General features: G+C 55.2%; 1 protein-coding gene and 1 long non-coding RNA gene across 2 annotated transcripts in view; one reads left to right on the forward strand and one right to left on the reverse strand.

Annotated features, from left to right (window-relative positions):
• TAFA5 (TAFA chemokine like family member 5) overlaps window positions 1-10,015 on the reverse strand; it is a 204,518-nt gene extending 194,503 nt beyond the window's left edge. Inside the window, exon 1 of the mRNA XM_020287834.2 lies at window positions 9,769-10,015. Within this exon, the coding sequence (XP_020143423.2) occupies window positions 9,769-9,880 (112 nt within the window). The 5' untranslated portion in view covers window positions 9,881-10,015. The remainder of the gene's footprint in view (window positions 1-9,768) is intronic.
• Window positions 10,016-10,188: 173 nt separating this feature from the next.
• LOC105862807 (uncharacterized) lies at window positions 10,189-25,168 on the forward strand. The gene is made up of 3 exons (XR_012921297.1): window positions 10,189-10,453; window positions 22,627-24,016; window positions 24,115-25,168. It is a non-coding gene; the product is annotated as an uncharacterized LOC105862807 (long non-coding RNA).
• Window positions 25,169-25,930: the final 762 nt, after the last annotated feature.

Here is a 25,930-nt window from a genome sequence, read left to right on the forward strand (position 1 = left end):
CCCACCCCGTCTGAGAACGCACCGGAGGTGTTTGCCGAGTGAGGTTCAACTTCATCCTGTGAGCTACAAGCGAAGCCCCATCGGTCCTTTAGCCCACGGCGCTGAAGCAGAGAGCAAACAATCCTCCTCCACCCTGGCGCTGGGCGGGGCCTGGGCCCCGGCGAGCCTGCTGGACGCACTGCTCGGCCTTGCAGTCTGACCGGGGATCGCTGACAAACACCCGCTCTTGCGAGCCTCCTCCGTCACCATCCTCAGCACCGGGGTGAAGTCCCGGCCTGGTAAATCCCGAAGGTGATTGGCACCACCAATCTCAGGCAGGGAGACAGCAGCAGAGGCCGGACAGGGACGGCTCAGCCTCCCCTCGGGATTGCTGGCTTTGCAGGGAGGGACAGTGGGCTTGGTTTGAGACACGCTGAGTCTGGGAGTGCAAAGCCACGTGCGGCTGCAGCAGACCAGACCTGGGGCTGCAGGGGGACTTGCGCATGTGTGTGTGTGGGTACTTGTGTGTGTTAGTAGTGCTGTGTGTGCATGTTAGGAGTGCCGTGTGTGTGGTGTGTGTGTGCGTAGTAGGAGTGCTCTGTGTGTGTGTGTGCATGTGTGCGTTAGCAGCACTAACTCCCTGACACCCCGGGACACGCATCTCATGGGCTCCCGGGCCCCGGGCTGCATGACACAGCAGCAGCACATGCACGCAGGTCCCGCCCCACGGGGGACTCGAGGACCAGGGAGGAAGCTCCGTCTGCGCCCTCACAACAGGGGAGAAGCTGTCCTGGAAACCTGAGATCCCAACTCAGCAACAAGGGCGGGCGAGGTGGCCCCGCAGGGGGCTGCCCCGGAGCAGAACAAACACCTGTTGGGAGGCGGCACCAGGCTCCCGTGGATCTGCAAGCGCTGCCCGTGCGGGCCCTGGCCTGGGCGTCGCTTCTCCGCGGAGAGCCCAGAGCCCAGACAAGGGCGGGGAGCTGCCTGCACAGAAGGGTGAGTCCGTGCAGGGCTGGCGGGTCCCAGAGATGGGCATCGGCCGTCTCTAGGCAGGCAAGGGTCCCACCAGCAGCGCCAGAACTTTCCGGACAGGAAGGCACTTACAGGATGTGTTTCCACGAGCTCTAGACACCCCGGAAATCTCAGAAATCGCCCTCGGGGACTCAGCCACCTCCCAGAAAGGCGCGCGCATTTACGCAAGTGGGTAGGTGCAGAGAAGAGCTGAGGGCGCCACTGTCGCGCCGGAGGTCCGGAAGTTTGATTGCCTCTAAAGGGCTTCGTCACCACCAGGTCCGGCTCCACGTGGGTGCTGAGAAATGGAGCCGGGGAGAGGAGACAGCGAGCCACTCGCGAACCCTGCACTTGTTCCAGGCTCTGGAAAACACAACTTTGTGGAGACGTGCGGAGACACCCCCACCCCACTCCCTGCAGACAGGAAGGGCCGCAGATGCTCAGAACCTGCACGTGCTGCCTGGGCAGAGAGCAGCGGGCACACCTGCGTGAGGGGCACCCGCAGGGGACAGTGGCCAGTGGCCACGGCTGAACGTCCTCAGGCCCTGCGCTGGCCCATTTAGCTACAGAAGTGAGAGGAGCCCCGGCGCTGAGCTCCAGGACCACAGAGTCTCGATTCCACAAACCAAGAAACACCAGCGCACGTGTGTTTACGGGAACCCACAGCAAGGTGCAGACAGACTGGCGCGGGGTCCCGGTGGGGGATTTTCACCCAGGGACGGACGGGGCGAGGTCTGGAGACGTCTCCAGGAGCCACGGTGGGAGGGGCTGCTCAGCCCCTCCGTGCACAGAGCATACCTGCTGCAAACACTGAGCTGGCCCCAACGACCACAGCGCTGCCCTGAGGAGCCCTGCCCTCGAGGGACATTGCAACAAGAGGCCTTTAAGGGGAGCAGCGAGGACCTGGCGCCCTCACTGCAGGAGCCGAGGAACAGAGGCCAGGCCCAGGGAAGGGAGAAGGCTTTCCGCCCTGGCAACACAGCAGCCCTCCCAGGAATACTTATACTGCGCTTCTCATAGGGATGCCACGTGCGCTTTGTGTTCTTTCTTCTGGATCAGACTGTGCCAGAGCCAGAGAAAGCCCTGAGGATTTCATCAGACTCTAGCCCTCCAGCCCCGCCCCCAGACCTCCAGTCCCGCCCACTTTCTAGTCCTCCAGCCCTGCCTCGAACTTCCAGCCCCACCCTCTTTCTAGTCCTCCAGCCCCGCCCCCAGACCTCCAGTCCCGCCCACTTTCTAGTCCTCCAGCCCCGCCTCGAACTTCCAGTCCCACCCTCTTTCTAGTCCTCCAGCCCCGCCCACTTTCTAGTCCTCCAACCCCGCCCCTGTCCTCCAGCCCCGCCCTCTTTCTAGCCTCCAGCCCCGCCCTATTTTCCACTTCTCCAGCCCCGCCCCCGCCTCTCCAGCCCCGCCCCCAGTATTCCAGCCACGCCCCCAGCCCCAGCCCCAGCAGGATGAACACTGGCCGGCCACCCCAGGCCAGGTTAGCTGCTTTGCCCCATCGGGTGCTGCAGTTTCTTCTTGCCACCTTACTGGCTGTGCTGTGGCAGAAAGGCCACCTTGTCCAGAGTTTTCTATCAGCACAGAAACAGGAGAAGGGCCAGCCCAGGGCTCACCAGCAGTGAGGCCGCTGCAGCCTCCCCAAGACAGAAGGGCCCCTGTGGACGGTGGGCGGCGGGCGGCGGGCCCCCCTCTCCCACAGCGGTCTGGGACAGCGCCAGGGCTGGGGGACCCGGGGCGGGTCACCTGCAGGGGGACCCCAGGCCCCTCCCAGGCTGTGCCAGGGAGCGACCCCCACCCCAAGAAAGGGGGCCCAGGCCAGGCTGTGCCCGCCCGGCAGCGGGGAGGCCAGCTGTGGGCCAGTGTCCTTCTGAGAGTGCAGTGCAAAGGCGACAGTTCCCTGCAGGGGGCCAGTGCTGCCTGCCCTATTTCGTCTCCTTTATTCATTCGAAGAACAGGGACCAGGCCTTAAGACGCAGCAGCCCAGGCCAGGCTGGCACCCAGGGATACCCACAAGCGTCTTTGTCTGGGACGGCCTGTTTTCCTTACAATTGCGAAGCCAGGGGCCCAGCGGAGGAGGGATCACACTCCCCTCCCCGGCCCTTCACGACCCCCCTGCAGCTCACCCTGCAAGCCAGAGCCACGCAGCTCCCCAAACTGGGACGGACCCCAGCTCAGGGTGGGGCCACAAAATTAGAGGACATCACTGGACATCAGCCCCCGCTGCCCCCCAAGCCTGGCCAGGCAGCCCCGACTCCCTTTGCCCTCGGTCCGCAGGCCGGAGTCATTGCACAGACCTGTCTCCCTGCCTGCGCCATGACCCACTGCGGTCCCAGCCCACAGAGGATGGTCTCACTTCACCGCCCACGGCCCAGCAGGTGCCACCACCAGAAACTGTTTGCCCAGAGAACCCGCCTGTCCGTTCCCTGGAGGAATGTCCCGGGCCTCAGAGCCCCAGACCAAGGCAGAAAGTGACCCCGACAGCAGCCACAGTGACAGACACCTGCAGCAGTGGGGGGGCTGGGGAGGAGGCGCTCTGGAAGGCAGGGGCACAGTGGGTGCTCCCGGGCGGGCGCCAGCCGCAGACCTGTCTCGCTCACCTTTCCTTCTGCCTGCAGCGCGTTCACGGAGCGTCACAGCAGCAGCGAGCATGACAAGACACGGGGCGTGCAAGTGAGAAGTGAGCACACGCCAAGCTCCCGGGAGGCTTCTCGAAGGCCCCGTGGGCTGCGTGCCCGCCGCTCTTGGGAGCAGCAGTCAGAGCTGGACAGAGGGACGGAGACTCCGCCCGGCAGGAAAGAGCGCGGCTTGGGAGGCCCTGAGTGCCGTGCACTGCCGCGGAGATGGTGGGCCCTGGGGAGGAGGGGACGGAGCAGACGGGTCATTCTAGAGGAGGCCATGGGGGGGCCTCAGGGCAGTGACCGCGGAGGAGGATGCTACTGCGTGCAGGTCTCTGGGGACGGCGGCACAGACAGACAGAGGACAGGCCAGGTGTGCTTTGGAGAAGGACTGGACGTGCCGGCTGGGCACAGGGTCACTGCCGGGGCCGCCCCGCTAGGCTGAGCAGGGAAAGAGGCGGCTCCCAGGATGGAAACCCAATTCAGGGCTAGGCAGTAGCACAGGGCCCCGGCATTCTGATGCAGGGGCTGGGCAGCAACACGGAGGACAGCATAAAGAACCCACTGGAACACAGCGCCTGGCCCAGGCTGCCCTGCTGGAATGTGAGCCCCAAGTCTCTGCCCCCAGGGCCTGGCGCGTGGCTGGAGCACCCCGCACTGGTCTCTGGCCTCACACGCACCTGCACACGGCCGAAGCTCCCGCCGTGCCCCAGCCGCCGGGGAAGGAGTGCTCCAGAGCCAGGTCCCCGCAGAGGAGAGGCTGACCCTGTGGCAGGTGACGTGCCAGGGACAGGGGAGCCAGGGAGGCCTCCTCCACGGAGCTCTCGCTACAGGGCTGCCGTCCACAGGCCCAGAGCCACCCCTCTCAAGGGGAGAGACAAAAGTCATTCCACACTCGAGTCCTGCCGGCCGTTGCAATGAATAAGTAAATGTTACAGAGCCCCCAGGAGCCTCTGCCAGGTTCGCTGGGGTGAAAGACGGGCTCCCAGATCTGCCACCAACTGCGGGTCCGGTTTCTGGAAAGCCCGGCACCCGGACAGCTGCGCTGGCCGCCCAGAGTTTCAGGGCGGACTCTGCGGCGGAGGCATCTAGGAGGCAGGAGAGGGCCCGGCTCCAGCCGCCACTCATGTAGCCCCTTCAAAGAAATTGGGGGGCACTGGGGCAGCCCAGGGGGGGTCCCTTGCCAATGGGGAAGCACCATGACAGCGTGCAAGGCGGCATTTAGAAAGGGACAAACTCTCTCGTCCCTGTGCACCTGCACCAACGCAGGCCCCCAAGACAGCCCCCAACGCCACCCCCCAGACTAAAGCTAGGAGATCCACCGGGCTTTCCCCGTCCCAGGGCTCAGTTCAGCCACCGGGTCAGATTCCGGTCAGGGTCCTCCTCGTCCACCTCCTGCCCCGATGGCCGGGGCTGGACCGTCACTGACAGTGCTCTGGGTGACAGGTGGCAATCTGCAGAGGTCATTAACTTCAGAGCACCACATTTTAATGCAAAAGCGAGCCCTTCTAAATCAGTGCAGCTGCGGTGCTATATAAAGAAATGGGGATTTTAATGTTTTGCTTTTCTTCCCTTTTCTAGTGCCACATTATCATAACATTTTCCCATAATTACGCCCATAAAAGTCACCTGAAAAATACTTCATGCCACAAAAGTTGATCTACATATTTTATTCCGTGACTGTCGAGTGGCAGGTCTCGAACGGGGAGTTTCGGAGCAGGATTCAGCAGGGAGGCCTGGGGCAGAGCATTCCCGTCCCGCCGGGCCCCCCTTTTGGGTCCAAGCGGCCCCTGGCCTCGGGGAGGTCCAGGCCGAACAGGTGCCGATGGGGACAAGATGGCCAATGTGGACCATGGAGGAGTGTGGACCCTCCAGCGGGATCTCGGGGAAAGAGCTGGGGCGGGCGGAGGGGAAGGGCGGGCAGGGCGGTCAGACCCCCCAGCCGTGAGTCAGCACTGGGCTCCAGGACGGGGCTGACGGAGACCTGCCTGGGAGTCCCGCCTCCCGGGGTCTCTGCAGGGAAAGCCCTGTGAGGAGCAAGACACCTTCCCCTCACTGATCCTAGGTCGCCGGGGTCAGCTACTAACAACCCCACAGAAAGAGGTAACGTATCCTTATGTAAATTGCAAGAAACAAACAGCGCAGTCTTCCCCTGCCAGAAATCCGTCATGTAAAAATTCAGTGGGAAATTAAAAAAGAAAAGATGAAAAACTTCTGAATGGCATCACTTCATTAAGCTTCCAGTATTCTCAATTTCACTTCTCCGAGAACTCTAGAAATAAAAATCCGAACAGCAGGAAAGTAGCATATTCTAATCTCTCCTAAATATGCAATAAATTGCATGTATAAAGGAAATGCAACATCACAGTGCCTACGCTCGGTTAGTATTCTAATGGATTAAAAACAATCCAAAAGTTGTTTGTAATTTCTTCTCCCAGTTGCGGGTTGAGGACGTGAGATTTAACTGAAAGGTACAATTCAATTTTGACGGGATTTATCTGGAAAAATCAAATGCATAGTCGAATTGCCCCTCCTCCTCACAAGTACCTCCCTGGTACGTGGAAATAAGGACTGTCCCCCCCAACCGTTTACCTGCTGGGACTTCTGTGGACCACGCAATTAGCAACAGCGGATGTGCAATCTAGCTGAAGTGCAGCGTTCCTCACCGCCGACCTACATCCTGCTTGCTAGTGACAAAGTCAAGGCCCGGGTCCCAAGCTGTCCCACTAGGTCCAGGCTCAGGTGCCAGGGCATCCCACGAGGTCATCACTTTCTCTGTCTCCCTCGCTGTCACGCCGTCCGGTATCCCGCAGGGCAGGGTGAGGAGATCAAATCGGCGGCGAGCACTGCACACCCACCCTCAGCCAGCTCCGGCCGTGGCAGAGAGGTCCCCATGCAAGAACCACGCCTAGGCAGGACAGCCCTCCCTCCTCCACTCACGCCAGGGGGGGGAAAACAAGCGATGTCGGCTCTGCGTAAGCCCCAGCCAGAGGTCTGTTTGCCTCAGACCAGAACGAGCAAGAGTTTCAACTTTCTCACCATCACTCAAGTCAACTCTCGTCGCCAAGCGTCGGGCCGTCCTGGGCACTTGGCTGCAGAGAAACCGGGGGTGCTGGCACCCCTGTGGGCACAAGACTGCGGGGAAGCATGCACTTCAGAGCGAGCCGTGCAGGGGGCGGGGTGGGCCTTCCCAACAGGAGAAAATGACAAGGCTGTGTCACTATAGCAACTGGCCTAATTGCTGGACTGCAGGTCCTTCTCCAGCCAGAGGGTGGAGCCCAGCTCCTTAGACATGGACCTGGCGCATGGGAAGGACTGTCACCGGCGGCCCAGAGTGGTGGAATACCCCCAACAGAACACCGGCCGGCCGGGAATAGTCCGGTCTCCTTGCAGCGGCACCAGGAAGTGGACCTCGCCTGATCCCAGAGAAACAGGCAGACCTAACAGGACGCTAATTGAATCCTGTGCGATACTTATCAGATCCCCTAATTAATAGGATACAAATATATCTGCTCCATAACACAAATCCATTTTGGGTAATAAAAATCCTTACTGATAACAAAAACAATTTGCAGACGAAGATGCTAACTGTTCTTCTTCATCCTGGATACATTGGAAGAGAGAATGGAAATCCTAGGAAATGTTTAATTTGCATTTTATTTGCTTTATCAATTCTAAAAAAAAAAAAAGTATTTTTTTTTCTCTAGGACTGCAGTTCCAAGCTATAAATTATTATTATGTCTATTTCGTATTTTAGTGAAATGTTTTAATTTCTCCAAGTGCATTTCTGGTGTAATGGGGTGTGCCCGAAACGTTATCTTATTGTCAATTATTCCATTACACGGGGATGGAGACAACTATAAAGAATGTGGTTCGCCCAAGCTTCCGTTATTAATGATTTCTGCTATTCTGGATGAGACATTTCCACCCGGTGTCCTTTTTACGGAGGAAGGGCCGTGTCCGGCATGCCGGGCAGGCCTCCTGGAGATGCACGCGTGTGCAAAGCCGGCCTCTCCTTCCTCGGGGAGCCAGGGCCGATGTCTGAACTCTGACGCCCGGCTGGGGAGAGCTGGCAACGGTCTGGGGAAGGTGAGCAGTCAGGATATGCACGGAGTGGTAACACCTTGGGATTCAGGATGTGGCACTGGGTGGGAGAGGGCAGACGTGCCTATTTTGAGACAGTGGGTACAGGGTGCCCCCCCCCACTGGCACGGGGGTGTGAGGAGTGTTGAAGTCACAGGGCTGGGGTGTCATGTACTTAACAACAATTAGCAGTTGTTCTTTTCTCCACCTGCAGAGCTGCTGGGTAGGGGGGGAGGCAACCAACCTGTTGTGTCCCGGGTTCTAGAAGCCAGCCGGGAACCGGCGGCCCACAGCGGGGCTCAGGGCGCCACAGTCTCCCCAGACGCTGTTGGATGAGCCCCCTCTCCCGAGGCCACCAAGAGGCACATCTGAATGGCTCCTCTCACCTGCCATTGACCCTTTCTGCAGAGCCAGGGAAGCTTCGCATTCGGGGGTGTGCTACAGAACCCCCGGAATACCGCCCTCGGGGCCCGAGAGGTGGCTGCGGGGAGCTCTCCCTCCTCCGGGTAGGGTTTGCAAACGTTGCTCAAACCCCCAGACGCTGCTCCAGCCGCCGGCCAGCCAGCGAGTTCGGTGGGCGAGTGCAGAGAGCGCTCAGGGTGGCCTGCCTGCCTGGCAGCTCGGGCTCTGACCCCTGCTCACCGCTAATCAGCTTCCAGCTTGGAGACCCCTCCCTGCGAGGTGCCACAGCCATTACAGGGAAATGCACAGCCAGGCTGAAACAAGTAGGGCAGTTCCTGCTCTGGGCACCAGGTTTCCCTCGAGACCGCAGTGGGCTCGGCTGTCCCAGGACTCAGGCCACCGGCCCAGCTGCTGCCTGAGTCTCCCTGGCCGGCTGCAACCTCATTTTGGAGACAAGGGAAGGATTGGACCGGGAGCTAGAAGGCCCCTGGCTCCGGAGGAGGTGGGGGTTGGGGGGAGAGGCTTGGCGCTGGCCTTTTTTTTCTTTTTTTTTTTTGTAAAGAATCCATATTTTTCCATCACCTCCCGCGCCCATGGCAGTTCTCCATGACAGGTGTTCCCCAGCGCCCGTCCCTCCCTCCCGCTGAGATGGAAAGGCACGGCCGAGCTGGACAGCAGGCACCATCCCCGGAGAGCCCTGCCTGAGGCTGACTACCCCCATCAGCTGGGAACATGTACCCGGGACTCTGGCCACCCCCCCCCCACCCAGTCCTGAGTCTGTACCCGCGACTCCAGGCAGCCCTCACTCGCCGGGCGCCGAGCCGTACCCAGGACACAGACGACCCCAGGCTCGCCCAGGCAACCGGAGCCTGTTACCGGGTCACCCTCCACCCCACACCCACCCTCGCCCCAGCTTGTGTCCCGGGCGCCGACCAACCAGCCCTACCCCAGCCCTGCGCCCGCAGCCCCGCGCTGGACCCACTGGGTCACCGGCTCACGTCCCAGACACGACCCGAGAAACGCCCGCAGCAGCGAGTCCCCTCCTGGCTTCCCGCCCCTCACTTCTCCTCTTTTTAAGAAAGCTCCTGGCGAGCCCGCTTCCCAAGAAGGAAGAAGCTCCAGCCGCGCGTCGGAGCCCGAGCCCCGCTCCTGCCCGCGAGCCCGGTTCCCGGCTCAGCCGCCGCGTCCCCCTCGTCCTGGGCGGGATGGCGCCGGCGGGAAGCGCTGGGCAGGGCGCTCCGCCGACACCGGGCAGTGCTGCCCGCCGCCCCGACCCGCGCCGCCTCCCGGGCATGCAGCGTGGCCGGGAAGCCGCTGGCTGGGCTCCGATCGCCGGCCTGGGCCGGGAGCGGTTACAGCACGCCCGGCAGCCCTGGGCACCGCCGCGCAGGGACGGGCCGCGCCACCCGGGGCCTGGCGCGCGGGCCCTGCCCCGGAGTCGGGGAGGAGGCTCGGGCAGAGGCGCCCAACCCCGAAGTGCCCGCGCGCCCAGAGCCAGAGCAGACCCTCGTCCTGCTTGCCCAGCAGAGGATCAGCCCAGACCAAAGGACCGAGCGCCCCCGCTGGCAACTCCGCACCGACTCCGGGCTGCCCGCGGGGCGCCCGCCACGGGCCGGAGACTGGGGGCCGGGCCGAGAGGGCCGTGCGGGGGCCCGGGCCGCGCGGTACTCACTGCAGTAGGCGATGAGCAGGCTGGCCAGGATCATGAACGCCCAAAAAGTTGAGGACATGCTGGGCAGGGTGGTCGCATCTTGCCGGCTGCCGGCCCTGGGCGATGGCGCCATTGAAACCGCGGCGCCCGCGCGGGGGGCAGCAGCGCGTCTCAGCAGCCGGCCCTGCCCGCGCCCCCGCGCCGGCCTCCACGTGCGGGCCCCGCGCGCGCCATCCTCCGCCGCCGCTGCCGCCGCCGCCGCCGCCGCCGCCGCTGCGCCCGGGCCCCGGCCCACTGCGCCCCGCGCCGGCCCGCCCCGCGCCGCGCCCGCGCCGCCCGCGCACGCGCTCGCGCCCAACGAGCCCGCGCCGGCCCGCCCGGGGACGCCGGCCCCGCTGCTCTGGGCGTCGCTGCGCGCCCCGGCACGGCGCGCCCCGGCACCAAAGCGAGAGGCGCGCCCGACGCGCGCGCACGGCGCCGCCGCGGGCTCCCTGGCGACCCGGGACCGGCGGAGGAGGCTGGCGCGGGACGTCGCGCCCGAGCTGCTCCTCTGGATGGCGACAGAGATGGTCTGGCGCGCCCGCAGCCGGGCATCTCACGGGGAGGACGGGCTGGGCCCGCGTGAAGTTTGTGGACTTGAGGCCTCCGTGGCCCCATCCCCCGCCGCCACGGCCTGGAAGGCTGGGAGTCCCAGGCCTCTCCTGGGGTGAGTTCCGGACTAGGATCAGGAGTTGGTTCCACGCGGAGGGTGCTTTGGGCCTGTCCACTGGGCATGCCATGTCACTCCGGCTCTGGGGTGCGCGCTGGTGTCCCTGGGCCCACGGGGAGCACAGCCTGGCACCCGGGGTCATCCGAGGCCCAGCGCCCAGGGGGTTCCTCTAGCCTAGGCCGGCACTGCCAGGCACGGAGACGGGTGTCCCTTCCGTCTCCGTCCCAGGAGCACACTGCTCGTCCCCTCTGTGGCACTTCCACCTCTGCCACTGCCTTGGTCCTTGGGAGCCATCTCCTCACTCATCTCCTGGGAGTCCCCGGGGGACAAGGTCTCAGCCTTGTCTCTGGGCTCCCGGTTTGGGGGCTGGTCCCATTGAAGGGGTTCTCTAGGCAGGATCACAGTGATTATGTCATTTGCATAGTTAATTATCATTTGCAAAACGGGCTCATTCCTATAAACAAGCTATGGATGGAGAAACTGAGTCCTTTAAGGTCACTTTCCCCATCTCATCCCTCCCTGTCTGCACCTCCCTCCACAGCCCAGGAGATGAGCTCCAGGTGTCCACCCAGCTGGCCCTGCTGCCAGGGAGGCTCTGGCCCCTGCCGGCACCCAGCCGCACCACCCAACCCCGAGTGCTCCCTTCCTCCTGCAGGTGAGTCCACCTGCTCATAGAAACTCCTCCTCTGGGGTTCATAGGGTCTTCCCCACCCTGCACAGGGATGGGAGCCAGAGCACCCAGAAGGTTCTGCTGGAGCTGAGGAGCCACTAGGGGGCCTGCGAGTGGGTTTGAGCAGCCAGGGAGACTCAGGACAGTCACCAGCGTCATCCCTTCGTCTTGAGCCCTGGTCCAGGAAGGCCTTTAAGGGGACCACGGAGCGGGAGATGAAGGATGGGGGCGGAGGGCAGCTCGACACATGCCCTGTACACACATGCACACAGTCAGGCATGCAAGCATGCACACTATGCACACACACCACCAAACACACATGTATGCACATAATCTCTCTCTCTCTCTCTCTCTCTCTCTCTCTCTCTCTCTCTCTCTCTCTCTCTCTCTCTCTCTCTCTCTTTCTCTCTCTCACACACACACAACCCTGCAGGGAAACTGAGGCAAGGAAGGGCAGTCTCCCACTACAGGCCATCTGACCCCGGTCACAGTGAAGAGCCTTTGCCACGGGCTTGCCAGTCTGCTTGCTGTAATGATTGTCCGTGCTGCGTTCTCCCCATGAATGTTCAGTCCCCGTTTAAAGAAAACACTCTGACTTTCCCACTTAGGATCTCAACTGCAGCCTCTCCCTGCTCTTTCCTGGCAGGGAGATGACACTGCAGACCCCCGGGGTCCTGACAACTTCGGGGTGGTCCTGAGGCAGCACCTATTGTCTCCGGATGTGCAGGGCTGGTTCCTGCCCCGCCCGGGGAGGGGCTCCCTCAATGGGGTCCTGTGAGGCCAACCACCGAGGCCTGGATCTCCCCCTTTTACAACTGCATTCCTTTGATTTAAGCCTTTTATCCTGTTAAAAAAGGATGTCCCTTTTTTTTTTTTTTTAATGTTACAGATACCGTTTCATCCTGTCCATTCTGAACTCTTCTGTGCCAGACACCCTTCCATTCAACATCTATTTATTGAGCAGCTGGGGCCGGGCATTGAGGGTGGGCATGGCAGCAGGGCACAGGTTCCAGGCCCCGGAAATCTGCAGTGGGTCTGGGAAGCAGACGAGGGAACCCAGCACTGCAGTGCAGAGTGGCCGGGTCGCTAGGGCGGTGATGGGAGGGCTCAGGGTGCACAGGGGTGGTGGGTGCATCGGACCCAAATGGTGTTCTAGGGTGCAGAGAGGGGCGTGCCAGAAAGGGCATCCAGGAGATGGTGGGCTTTGGTGTCACCCTTAGGACAAGCACACATACGTGCAAAATGAAAGCTTCACAGAACAATACTTACACCCTCACCATACTCTGACATTTTCTATTCTATCTGAATTCACTTTTTTGAAATGCTGGTGGCCCACCCAATACCTTGGTGTGCAGTGATTTTCTTTGTTTGAACAACGCTGTTCCTGGAGAGCTGTGGTCCCTGTCGAATTCCGGAGGATGGACTGGAGCTGTCACGGGAAGGGTCGAGGGCCGTGGAGGTGGCGGCAGGCCGGGAGAGGCTGGCTTCCCGGGAGAGGGAAGGCGAGCCCGGCCTTGCGCGGCCTGCTCCGTCTGAGAGCCGACCCTGAGGTTTCCGTGGCGGAGACGTCAGGGGTGTGGCGGGAAAACTTGAGCATGTCGGAGCCTAGTGCGTGGTCCAGGCTGCGCACTGAAGCTTCCGGCAAGAGAGGAATGAGAATGGAGTTCCGGGTGCTGAGGACTTGGAATCCAGAACGCGGAGAGCCCCGCTGCTGAGGTCGGGAGAAGCCGGTTGGGCACCAGAGGGCACGGGTACTAGAGGGAGCGGAGGGCAGAGGGTGGGACCAGGTGGGACCAGGAGACCAGGCAGAGGTTGCAGAGATGGGCGCCTCCTGACATGGAGACGGCAACCTTGATGGACTCACAAAGGCGCAGCCAGCCAGAGGCAGGCTGGAGACAGGCCGGGCGCCTGGTGCGGCCCCATCCCGGCCCGGCGAGAGAGAGGGCAACCGGAAACTGAGGACGGGGGATGAGCAGAGTGCTGAATTCCGTTGCTAGGAGACAGGAAGCTCGGTTCTGGATCCCAGCATGTACTACCGATTGATGATTTTTGTTGTTGATGGGCTGGTTTTGATTACTAGCCAGAATTAGCAGGACGGTACATTTTGAAACCTAAATAAGTTTAGTAGAGAATCACACCCTCACCTGACTCCGTCCCGGAAACACCAGGTGGTGCCTGTTTACTCCCCGAGGCAAGGGTCTCGCCCCCCACCAGGCCGTCGGTCACCGGCTGCTAGAGAGACCCAGCCCTCCTCGGGAGGGGCGCCCGGCACTGGGGTCCCCCGAGGTGGCCACGGTGTCTGGTAGCAATGGGGCGTCTCCCAGAGAGGAGGGACAGCCGACCAGGGTGGCTGCCCAAGGCTCACGTTCCAGCAGGGCAGCCAGTCCGGGCGCCTGGTCTCCGGGATGCGTCTGCCGCGGGCGAGGGCTGTGGTTTTGGTGCTCACTCTCCGTTCCTCCACACTGAGTTATTATAGTGTCCTTTCAGCCCCAGCGACCAAGGACTTCCTGACCTTGGCCCTGGATGTTTTAGCGGTGTGGGATGTTGGGATGCTCCGTGCAGGCGCTCGGTGGGAAGGGACGCGCAGTTTAGGGACAGGCAGGCGCTGTTTTGTGAAGATTACGCGTGGATCTCCCACTGGCCATCCGTCCGCTAACGGGGAGACTACCTTGCTCGCCCCCCCCACCCGCCCCCAGCGGTGTCTGTTCTTCCTTCTGGAAAGCAACGGCAGGTTCCCGTGTGAGGACCTGGCACCGTCCACACGCCTGTCCCGTGTACGCTTCTCCCAGGACTGTGAGAGGGATGGAGGTTGGAGGAGACAGGCAAGTGGAAGGTGGCAGCTGCTGGGGGAGCCCAGGGAGAGGGGGAGGCCACTGCCATAGGAACAGCTGGGGGCGGGACCGGGGCCAGCAGCTCTTTGGGAAGTGAACTCACAGGTCCCAGGGAACTCGGGAGGGAGGGCGTGCCAGGGGGGCTGCGGTGACTCCTGGGCTAATGGCGGGAAAACCTGGGAAAGTGGCAGTGATGTCTGCTGAGGAGCACACACACACACACACACACACACACACACACACCCGGCCAGCAGCTGGGGACAGACAGCAGCACCAGTGGGATCAGGCGCTTCCTCGGGGAAGAGCTGCAGCCCACGGCGGGCGGGAGTGAGAGTTCCGCAGGCACAGGGTGTCCGTTCATTGCATGAGGACAGAGGCCCCCAAAACAGTGTCTTGCAGAGGGCAGGGAAATGGAACAAATGCACGATTTAAACAATGATTGTTGTATCGATCCGGTCTTGATAATGACAATAAGCAGTATTGATATATTCCATGCCGTGTGCCAGGCACCGTTCCAAGTGTTGCAGGTACATTCACTCCCTGGGTCTCCACGGAGACCCCGTGAGGTCCCCAATACCCAGACACACAAGTGGGGAGCCCGAGCAGGGAGGTGCCAGGGGAATGGCTCCGGGGCCTCTCACTACATTCATTTTATTAAAAAATTGAGAAATAGGGAGACGAGCAAAAAGAATATAAAATGCCCCTTAATTCTGCCACTCGAAGTTAACTGCATTTAGCATTTCGTTGACATGGTCTAGTTATTTTAAAGTACATACATTCTTTCTGTAGATATTTTGTAAACAGTTTTCTTAGTACGTAGCGAAAATTGTTTCATGGCGTTATACGTTCTTCCCAAACATTGTGTTTTATGGCAGTCTGGAATTCTGTAACATATACATGCTGCCATTAATTTTAATCGATCTTTGTTTTTGGACATTTAGATGGCTTCTGGTGTTTTACTTTCTAAGCACTTTAGCAACGAACACGTTTGTACTGCAATGTTTTTGTATAGTTATGGTTACTTACAGAAAGAATTTATAGAGCTGGAATTGTTAGGTCAAAATAAGGACACAGCTTTAAGGCCTTGCTCTGCATTGCCAAGTGAACTTCCAAAGCCGTTAATATTAGTTTTCCTTCCGACCAGCACTCCTCCCTGAGATTAACCGTTTTGATCTACCCCCATCCACACCGGATACCACTGGCTTGAGTATCTGGGACGGTTTTCTGGGCAGGAACAGATTTTATTGTTGTTTTCATTTGCATGTATTTGATGTCATAAGGGTTAACAATTTTTATGTATGTCATTTTAACATCTTCTGCACATCGACTGTTTATATATATATATATATCCTGTCTCAAGTTTTCTCCCGGTTTGTCTTTTTATCGTTGGTTAGTAAGAACCCTTTCAATTGTTGGAATTTAAAAACTAGAGAAAAACATAAATGAAACAGTATCATAACATAATACCGTGGGAAAGGTTGTTTATACAGTCTTTCACAAACGTTACAAATAATTTGTTTTTCAACTGTCTCTGTTGAATGTATCGCGTGTCAGATACTTTTCCTCTCGGAGATTTAAATATGTTGTCGATGGAAATACAGGTGGGGAGTTATGGGGTGTATTAACAGGGGTTCTTCAGAGACACAGCCCAGTAGGGTGTTGTGCAGGTGTGTACAGTCAGGCATCACTTATGGACAAGGTGTGTTCTGAGACACGGCGGCTAGGCGATGCCACCGTTGTATGAACCTCGTGGCGTGCACCGACACACACCGGCCGCTGCAGCGCGCCGCACACGGAGGCTGGGAGGTGGAGCCCATTCGTTGCTCCTGGGCTGCACGCGTGTTCAGCATGCGACTGTGCTCAGTGCTGTGGGCAACTGTAGCCCACGGGTGTCCGTGTAGCTAACATCTAAACATAGAAAAGACACAGCTGTAATCGTATGGGGCCACCGTCACGCATGGGGTTTGTTGTTGACCAGAATATCTTTACTCAGCAGGTGGCTGTACACGCAAAGAGAGAAGAAAAGAGGGGATTTTCAGGAACCGGCTCACACAGTCGTGGGGACTGGCAGGTCTGCGGTCTGCAGGGCAGGCCACGGAGCTGGAGCCCCGGGAAGAGCGGCTGCTGCAGCTGGCGGCTGAAGGCCTTCTGTAGCCGCGCTCAGTCTGTTTTCTCTCCAGCTGGTTGGACGAGGCCTCCCCACCTCATGGAAAGTAATCCACTTTACTCAAAGTCTACCGATTTAAATGTTAATCACATCTTTAAAAAAATGCCTTTACTGCAACATTTAGATGGATGTTTGACCAAGCAACTGGGTGCCATGGCCGGCCCGGTCGGCACGTAACATCAACCCCCTCACAGGAGGCATCGACGGCACGCGGCAGACCGCACGTATTTAGGACGGACATTCGATAGACTTTGACGTATGTGCGTGTACTCATGGAAACATCACCAGGGTCAAGGCAGCTGACGTATCCATGCCATCACCGAAAGTCCCCATTGGCCCTGTGCCATCCCTCCCTCCCCACTTCCCTGCCCTCCCCATCCCAGGAATCCTACAGATTCCATCATGGCAAGTTAGGTAGAATCACGTAGACATTTTTAAAAATAGGATTATGCAGTGTACACTCCTTTTGTCTGGCTTGTTTCACCCAGCATAATTATTTTGAGACATGCAGCCGTGTCACTGCATGTATCAGTTGTTCGTTCCTTTTTATTGCCAGTAGTGTCCCTTGGCGTGGGCATGCAGGTTTGCACACGCATCACCCGTTCCTGGACATCCGGGCCGTCTGCAGTCTGCATGGTTACAAAGAAAGCCGCTCCGAACATTCATGTACAAGGTTCTGAAAGAGCACATACTTTCATTTTTGTAAATGAAATGTGGGTAATGCCAAGGGGTGGAGTGGCCGGGTCATACGATAGGCATATGTTCAACTTTCTATGAAACTGTCAGACTCTTTTCCAGCGTGACTGTTCGATTTTATGTGTGTGCCAGCAGCATGTGCAAGTTCCACTTCCTCCACCTCTGCCACGCTCCACACGGTCCGACGGGCTGGTTGTGTTGATGGTCGTCCTAGCGGGTGTGCAGCGGTGTCCCCCGTGGTATCAGCTTGCATTTCCATAGTGACCAGTCAGATTGTTTCACGTGTTTATGTGCATCTTCTATGGTGCGGTAGCCACCATTTTTTATTGAGTTTTCTTGATGTTTGAGAATTATTCGTGTATTCTACATACAAGTCTTTACCAGACATATAATTTGCAAATATTTCCTCCCAGTCTGCGGCTTGTCATTTCATTCTCCTAACAAGGCAGAGGTTGCTAATTTTGATGAAGTCGAGTTTATCAATTTCTTCTTCTATAGGTTACATCTTTCAGCGTCACAGTTAAGAAATCTGTGCTTAGCCCAAGATCGTAAAGGCTTAAGGTATGTTTTCTTTTATAAGTTTTATACTTTTAAGTTTTACATTTAGACTATGATTTATTCTGAGTTAATTTTTGTAATGCTGTGAGTTATAGATAGAAGCTTACTTTTTGGAATATGGATTTTCGGTTGTTCCAGCACCATTTGTTTGAAAGATTATACTTTCTCCACTGAATTGCAGCTGCATCTTTGTCAAAATCAGTTGCCAACACTCATGTGAGTCTCATTCCGGGTGCTCTATTCTGTACCATTGATCTGTCTATCTAACTTTATATGCTCTGTCTTGATGAATAGCGCTTTACAGCAAGTCTTAAAATCAAGGGGTGTTAGTCCCCTATTGTTTTTATTTGTAAAAAGTTTTCTTGGCTCATCTAGATATATGCATTTCCTCCCTGTGAATCTTAGAATCAGTTTGTCAGTTTCCATGAATACACCTACTGGGTTTTTAGTTGGGACTTCATTCAATATAAAACTCAAATTTGGGGGATCATTGACATCTCAGCAATATTGAATCTTCTGACCCGTGGACACTGTTTCCCTCCACTTGCTTAGGTCTCCTTTAATTTTTCTCAGCAATATTTCATAGTATTCAGTGTATAAATCTTTCTCATCTTTTGTTATATTTATCATATTTTCTGTATTACTTGAAATGATATTGTTGGTATTATTTTAAGTAATTTTATTTGAATTTTTTTGCCATTCTTACTATACAGAACTGCATGTGATTCTTGTATTGATCTTGTATTCTGCAACCTTGATAAACTTACATATTATATCTATTATATTTTTTGTCAATTCCTTCAAACTTTCTACATAAACAATCCTGACATCTTTGAATAAAGAGTTTCAGTTCTTCCTTCCTAATCTGGGCGATTTTTATTTCTTTTTCTTGTCTTATTGCATTGGTTAGAACTGCTAGCTAATGTTGATATGAATAGTGAAAACAGACATCATTTTCTTACTTTTTATCTTGGAAGGAAAGCTTTCAGTCTTTTACTTTAAGCGTGATGTTAGCTGAAGATTTTGCACAGCTGCCCTTTGGGTTTGAGGAAGTTCCCCTCCATGCCTAGTTTTTGGAGAGTTTTTACCAGGAATGAATATTGAATTTTCTAGATATCTTTTCTGTGTCTACTGAGATAATCCTCTCCCCTCCTCCCCCATTACTCCTTTAGTTGTGGTTTTATTGCCATTCAGTTTATCATTTCCCTTTTGATTCATTTTTTTATTCATAGTTATTTAAAATGTATTGTTTAGTCCTTAAACATTTGGAGTATTTTCCAGAGATTTACTGTTATTGATTTCTAGTTTAGTTCCATGCTGGCAAAGAACATGTTTTGTATGACTTGAATCCTTTAAAATAATGTGAGACTTGTTTTATACCAGAATATGGTCTACATGGGAAATGTTTCATATGCACTTGGGAAGAATATGAACATGGCTGTTGGGATTGGGATATTCTCTAAATTTCTATTCAATCAAGTTAGTTGATAGTGTTGTTCAAATCTTCTATATCCTCAATCAGTGTCTGTCAATTATTGAGAAAAAAAGTCTTTGTAAACTTTGTAATTGTGGATTTGTCAATTTCTTCTTGTAGTTATAACAATTTTTGCTTCAAATATTTTGAAATTCTGTTATTAAGTACATGACCATTTAGGAATATTATGTCCTCTTGATGAATAGACCTTTTAATCATTATAAAACGGCTATATCGGTGCCTGGTATGAAGTCTACTTTGTTTGAAATTAATATATCCACTCCATTAACATATTATATATTTTCCATCCTTTTACTTTAATATATTTGTGTCCTTATTTTGTAGGTGAGTTTTGAAGTAACAAGTTATCTTGAGTTTTTATCCAGTCTAACAATGTCTGCATTTTACTGGATTATTCAGGTCATTAATGTGATTATTTATTTGGTTAAATTTAAATCTGCCACATTGCCAGATGTTTTATATTTGTGTAACCTGTTCTTTTTTCCTTCTTTCCTACTTTTTCTGGCTTCCTGCTGATTAATTGAATATTCTTATGATTCAGTTTTATGGTTTTTGTTGGCTTATCAGCTATAACCCTTTCCTTTATTACATTGATGTTTGTTTCTCGCATTGAGCTCCATCATGCCATATGGAAAGTATATTATTATCCACTTTATTTATAGTATCAGGAACCCATATAGTTACTATTCCCTGTATCCTTCTTACTTTGAGTAGATCCATTTTTCTGTCTGATATTATTTTCCTTTCGCTTGAAGTACTACTACTGTTAACATTTCCTGCAGAGTAGCCAGCTGGTAATGAATTCTTTCCTCTTTGGGATATCTGAAAAAGTGTTTATTTCACCTCCATATTTGAAATATTTTTTTGCTAAGTACAGAATTCTAGGTTGACAGGTGTTTTGATTCCATACTTTATAAACCTTGTGCCTCTGTTTCTCTCTCGCATTGTTTTCAACAAGAAATCTGCTGTCTTTCTTATATTTGTTCTTCTGTATGTAACATGTCCTTTTTCTCTGGCTGCTTCTTAGATGTTCTCTTTTTTTCTTTTTTCTTTTTTAATTGACAAAATTATACATATGTATCCTGTACCACATGATGTTTTAAAATATATATACATTGTGGAATGGCTAAAGTGAGCTAATAGATTGCACTATTAGCATATATGTTACCTCTCATAGTTATCATTTTTGTGGTGAGAACACTTACAATCTACTTTCTTAGCATTTTTCAGGAATGCAATATGTTGTTTTTAACTGCAGTCACCATGTTATACAATAGATACCTTGAACTTATTCCTTCTTTGCAACCAAAATTCCATATCCTTTGACCAATATCTCCCCATTTGCCCTCTCCCCCAACCACCTCAGCCCCTGGTATCCACCCTTCTACTCTCTACTTTATACATTCAACTTTTTTAGGTTCCATATACAAGTGAGATCATGTGAAAATCAACCAATAAAGTGAAAATATTCCAAACGGTACATGGAATAAAGGGTTAATATACAAAATATAGACAGAATTCGCACAGCTCAATAACAAGAAAACAAGTAACACAATTAAAAAGTGGGCAAAGGACCTGAACAGATATTTCTCAAAAGAAGATTTCTGTACTGATAATCTGTTAAAAAAAAAAAGAAGATATAATATATATATATGTATATATATAATATAATATATAATATAACAGGGGTATAAAAACTGTTCAGCATCACTGATTATCAGGGTAATGGAAATTACAACCACAACAAGATATCACTTTGCACGTAGAATTTTGGTTAGAAATTTTGGCTATTATCAAGAAGATGTAAGATAATCAGTGTGTGAGACGCAGGAAAAAAAGAAAAGAGAACAGGTAACACAGTGTTGGCGGGAATGTAAATCGGTACAGTAATTATGGAAACAGTCTAGAGGTTCCTGAAAGAATTAAAAATAGAACTACCCCATGGCACTGGGGATAGTAATCCCACTACTGGCTGTACGTCGGAAGCAGATGAAGTCAGCGCGTTGCAGAGATGTCTGTACTCCCGCGTTTACTGTGGCTTCATTTGCAGTCGCCAAGATGCTGAATCAACTTAAGTGTCCCTCACTGGGTGAGTGGGTAAAGAAAATGGGATACCCGTGCAGCGGGACACTGTTCAGCCATAGGAAAAGGGGAAATCTTGTCATTTGCAACAACGCGGATGAACTTGCAAAACATTATGTTAAATGAAGTCAGTCAGGCACAGAAAGACTTCCCTCTTTATCGGTGGTTTGTGCAAACCGCCTATGAGGGGGTTTGGTGTAGTTTTCTTCATGTTTCTTGTGCTTGGGGCTCTTTGAGCTTCCTGGAGCTGTGCATTTGCACTTTCCTTTAAATTTGGAAATATTTCAGCTGTTATTTCTTCAAATTTTTTTTTTTTTTTTTACTCCTTACCCTTGAGGACTCCATTTACACATCGCTTGCAGTTATATCGCAGCTTCATGGTGTGCTGTTTACTTTTAAAATTATTTTCCTCTCTCTTTCCTTTTAAATAGTTTGGATTGCTGTCTTCAAATCCACTAATCTGTTCTGCAATATATACTCGTGCCATTAACCCCATTAGTGTAGTTTCCACCTCACCCATTATACTTTTTATCTCTAGAATTTCAGTTTGGGTCTTTTTATGTCTTCCATGTCTTTACTTAGCTTTGCAAACATATAGATTAGTGTTTGAATAACTTAAAATGTCTTTGTATGCCGATTCTAACACCTGCATTAGTCCTGGATGGGTCTCGATTGATTGATTTATGTCCTCTCCTGTTGCAGTTTCCTGTTTTGCAGCGTTGTTGGTGATATGTGCTTAGTGGTCAGACAGCATGCATTTTCCTTGTTGAATGCCGGATATGCTTGAATTTCTGTAAACATTATTGAGCTTTGTTCCAGGCTGCAGTTAATTCACTTGGAAGCAGTTTGATCCTTTGGGGTCTTGCTTGTTGAGGTGTTTCGGGTGGCACCAGAGCAGAAGGAATCCAGGGCAAATCATCCCCACGCCCCAGGCAAGCCCCAGATTCAGTTCTCTGCCCGTCGCCTCCTGAGCCTGCAGTTTTATCTTCCGGATTCTGGGAACAGACGCTACTCCCAGCCCTCCGTGCACAATCGGGATTGTCACATCCAGTTCTTCTGGGTGGTTCCTCCTCTGGCCAGAGGTGGTTTTTCACGTGCACTGCTCAGCGCTCGGCTGAACTCTGCGGGGGCCCGGACAGGTCCCGAGTCCTCCCTCCGGCCGGGTCTGTCTCACTCGCTGCCCTGTCGGTGGTCGCCGGCCACCTTTGCCCCCAGACTCCAGCGCCGTCTCTCCAACCCAGAGGTTCCACCAGCCTCCACCTGGCTTCCTTCTCCCTGCACTGCAGCCTGGAACACGGGGGTCCTGCCTGGGGACACCAGGCCCCCCACCCCCACCCCGAGGTGCCGAGACGTGAGGCCACTGCCGGGTGGCCAGCTCCACGGATTCCTCCCAGGTTGCATCTTTGAGGTCCTTGTTGAAAGCACCTCTTACTCAGGACGGTTTTAGAGAAATTGCGAAGATGGTGCAGAGAGTTCCCGCAGATGTGACGCTGGTGTCCCTGCTTAACTAAGTCTTACGTAGACGCGGCGCACTTGCCGTTGTGTCGGTTGTGTTGTTATGTTATTCTATTGCATTACTATGACCGTTTTGCAAGCTACACCCAGACTTTCTTCAGATTCCCTTAGTTTTAGCCTAATGCCCTTTCTCTTCTTGTCTCTGTCTCTGTCCAGGGTCCCAGCCAGGACACCGTGTGACGTCGGGTCATCCTGTCTCCTTTCGTTCCTCCCGGCTCTGCGTTTTCCCTGCTTGCTCCTGCTGACCTGAGCCGCTCGGGACAGTGTCGTCATCGGGGTCTGCAGGGCGCCCCACCGGTGGGGTCTCTCTACTCCTTTTCTCAATGGCGGGTGGGTTTACGGGTCCTCAGGAGTAAGACCGCCGCGGGGAAGTGCCGTGGTCATCTCAGCGCCACGAGACAGCGTGGTCAGCGTGACCTGTCACCGCTGACCTGTCCACCGAGAGCTCACAGTCCTTGCCCGGCAGTCCCGGCCCGAGCCCCGGAGCCAGAGTGGCTGCAAATTATTCGGAATTTTTCTGCCTGGGAGAGTTGTCTCTTCTCCCTATTTATTTATTTATTCAGTCATTAATTTAAATGAGTATAGATTCCTGGAAATATGCTCAGGGTTACAATCTAATACTAAGCCATGTGTTATGTGGCTCGAAGGGATCCTGGCTGGCCGTCGGCCCTGCTCTCAGGGGGTCCCCTGTCCCTTCGACATGGCCCCGTCACAGCCCCGTGTTCCTTTTTCAGATTTATTGTCTGAAAACTATGTTTTCATCCATACATCCGCCTGTCTGCGAATCGGAGCAGCTGGGGTGACAGGGGGTGACCCTGAGGACAGACAGCCTGAGTCAGGGAAAAGCACCGCCCCATGGTTGCCTGAGAGCCAGGTCGCCTGTCGTAGGTGGAATTGTATTTCCTGCTGGGTCTCTTTTTCAACACAGTGAAAAGAGCCCCCAGAGCTGGTCACTTGCAGGCCGGGTCAGGCCGGGGACTGGCCCACTCTCCCAGCCCCTGCTCTCGGACGCGGTCCTTGGATGAGGGTCCCCAGGACTGGAGCCGTCGTGGGTCCAGGGGAAGGGCCTTGGCCCCCACCCGAGAGGGCAGAAGAGGTGTGTTGGCAGCCGGGGTCCCTCTCCCACCAGGGCTGCTGTCTGCTTTGGGCGTTGGCTCCCGGTGAGGTTGCACTTGCAGGACAGTTTGCGGCAGAATCTCGGGGCGTCTCCCGGAGTCTGTCCGGGGCTCTCTGCCCGGGACGCCTGCCCTCCTGCTGCCCAGCCCCGGCTGCCGACCTCTGGCCCGACAGCATCCTCCCCTGGGGAGCTGCCCCCCACTTCCCTTGCCTGTGTGCTTGGGGTGCAGCGAGCCCGTCCTCCAACTCCAGAGTCTGTGGGACTCACAGGCCAGCAGCCGGAGACCGGATCGCGCGAGAGCCAGTTCCAGGGCTTTTGCAGAAATCGCTGGAGTCCGCTTGCTCACTGCGTGGGACAGGAGCCTGGGGCTGCCAGGCAGGTGCCACGCACAAGGACACGCCTGAGGGTGGCGTGACCTCAGAGCCAGAGGTGAGGAAACAGAGTGACCACAGATGTCACCAGTCACCCCGGGTCCCTAAGGCCGGACCTGTCCCTTTAGGATGCACCTCTTTTATGTTTCATTTTAGCATCTCTGCAACCCACAGTGCCTATCCCTGGCGACGTTGCCACGTGTGCACAGCCTCGGGAGGCGTCCCGCAGGGGTGAGTGACCACCGGGCCTGCAGGGCGTCCCGCCAGACCAGTGACCATCAGGGCAGACGCACCCCTGGGCCCTGCACCAGCCCCGCCACCTCTGCGCCCAGGCCCCGGGGCACGTTCCCGGGAGACTCCGTTTCACGTCTGGGACGTTGGGGCCGGGAGATTTATGGGCTGGCGCTTTTTTCACGGGAGCTGTCTTTTGAATTATCGTGTAATTAAGATGCTAATGGCTGTTTATAGAAGCTTCTCTTCTCCGTCCAACTGCTCTCTGAATAATAAGGAACGTCCCCTTTGTTAGGGTGGAAAACAGCATTGAGACCAAAATCCTTCATTAAATCACTGTTTGCATCCTTTTTCTTTCCCCCTTCTACCAAAAAGGAATTTACTCATGCTCATTAATTTTTCGTTGTGTGGATGAATTGTAGGGAATCCTTCTGATAAAAGGATAAACACCTTCATTCCTCGTTGGGGCAGTGGAGGGTCCCCTCGGAGAACAGCTGCTCACTCAACCTCTTTACGGGAAAACAAAAGAAGCTTCAGGAACCTCATTCACAAAAGCATTTCGGGGGCTGTCCTGGGTCTCGGGGAGGTCTTCCGGTGGCCCGTGGCCTGGGCGTCATCCACGGGACCCGAGGGGTCTGAAGGCTGCACTCCGGGGAGCCCGTCCCCCTCGCTTTCCAGACGGGGGCCGGGGCCAGTGCCATGGAGCAGGCTGTCCAAGGTGACCCGGCACGGCGCTGGCAGGCCTGGGACGGGAGCCAGGTCCCATCTCCGCTGCTTTGCCGCAGCCTGGAACGGCTGCCACGTTCAGTTACAGTCAAAGCGAACGCCTCCCGTCCTTTTGCAAGTCCTTCCCTTGGGCCGCTTCCGGGCCGAAGCCCACCCTGCGGGCCAGGCAGCCCGGGACACACCAGTAGGGCGCTTGGACAGTTGAGCGTGACAACCCACAGGCCTGATGACAGGTGTGCGCAGAGCAGGACGAAACCCCGGTTGCTGCTGCTATGGTGGCCCCACCTCCCACCCCATCGTCATAGCAAGGGGCCGCCCGGCTCCCTGGGAAGGAAGGCAGCGCTGCCTACGCTGTCACCAGGTGGCCCAGACACAGGGACCCTCTGAACTTCGCTGCTTACAGTCTTGGGCTCCGTGCTGCATGGCCCCTCCAGGATTCCCAGGGCTCGGGGACGTCTGGGCTTCAAAATGGCCGTGACGGTTTGCCCAGGGCACAGCGGGGAAAGTGGGGAGTACCGGGACCTCTGAGCTGAGCATCTCTCGTGACGTCGGGGCTCTGGTCACAGGCCTCCAGGGATGGTGCCTGGGAGGTCCATTTGTTCTCTGCCCTGCAGGTGACGTCCCCAGGCCAGCTGGAGGGGGGCACCGGCCAGGGTGGCCCGGGGGCGGGGCGAGGAAAGCCTTCTCCAGCCCGGCGAGGAGGGGCCTGCACTGGGGCCGCCCCCGCGCCAGCCTGCGGGGAGGAGGCCAGCACACCTGCTGGGAGAGGCCCCCGAGACAGGCGGCCACAAACCGGGGACTTCAGACAGCGGGAGTTCGTTCTCCCGCAAGTCTGGAGCCCAGAAGGTGGATCTAGGTGTCGGCAGGTCGCGCACGCTCCCAGGGGCTCCGGGGAGGGTCCTGTCCCGCCTCTCCCAGCTCCTGGAGCGCCAGGTGACCTAGACGCAGGGCGCCAGCCTCCCCCTGGTCCTGGCCGTGATCTTTGATTGATCACATCTGCAAAGACCCTTTTCCA

Source organism: Microcebus murinus, chromosome 10 (assembly GCF_040939455.1).
Source record: "Microcebus murinus isolate Inina chromosome 10, M.murinus_Inina_mat1.0, whole genome shotgun sequence".
Taxonomy (NCBI): Eukaryota; Metazoa; Chordata; class Mammalia; order Primates; family Cheirogaleidae; genus Microcebus; species Microcebus murinus.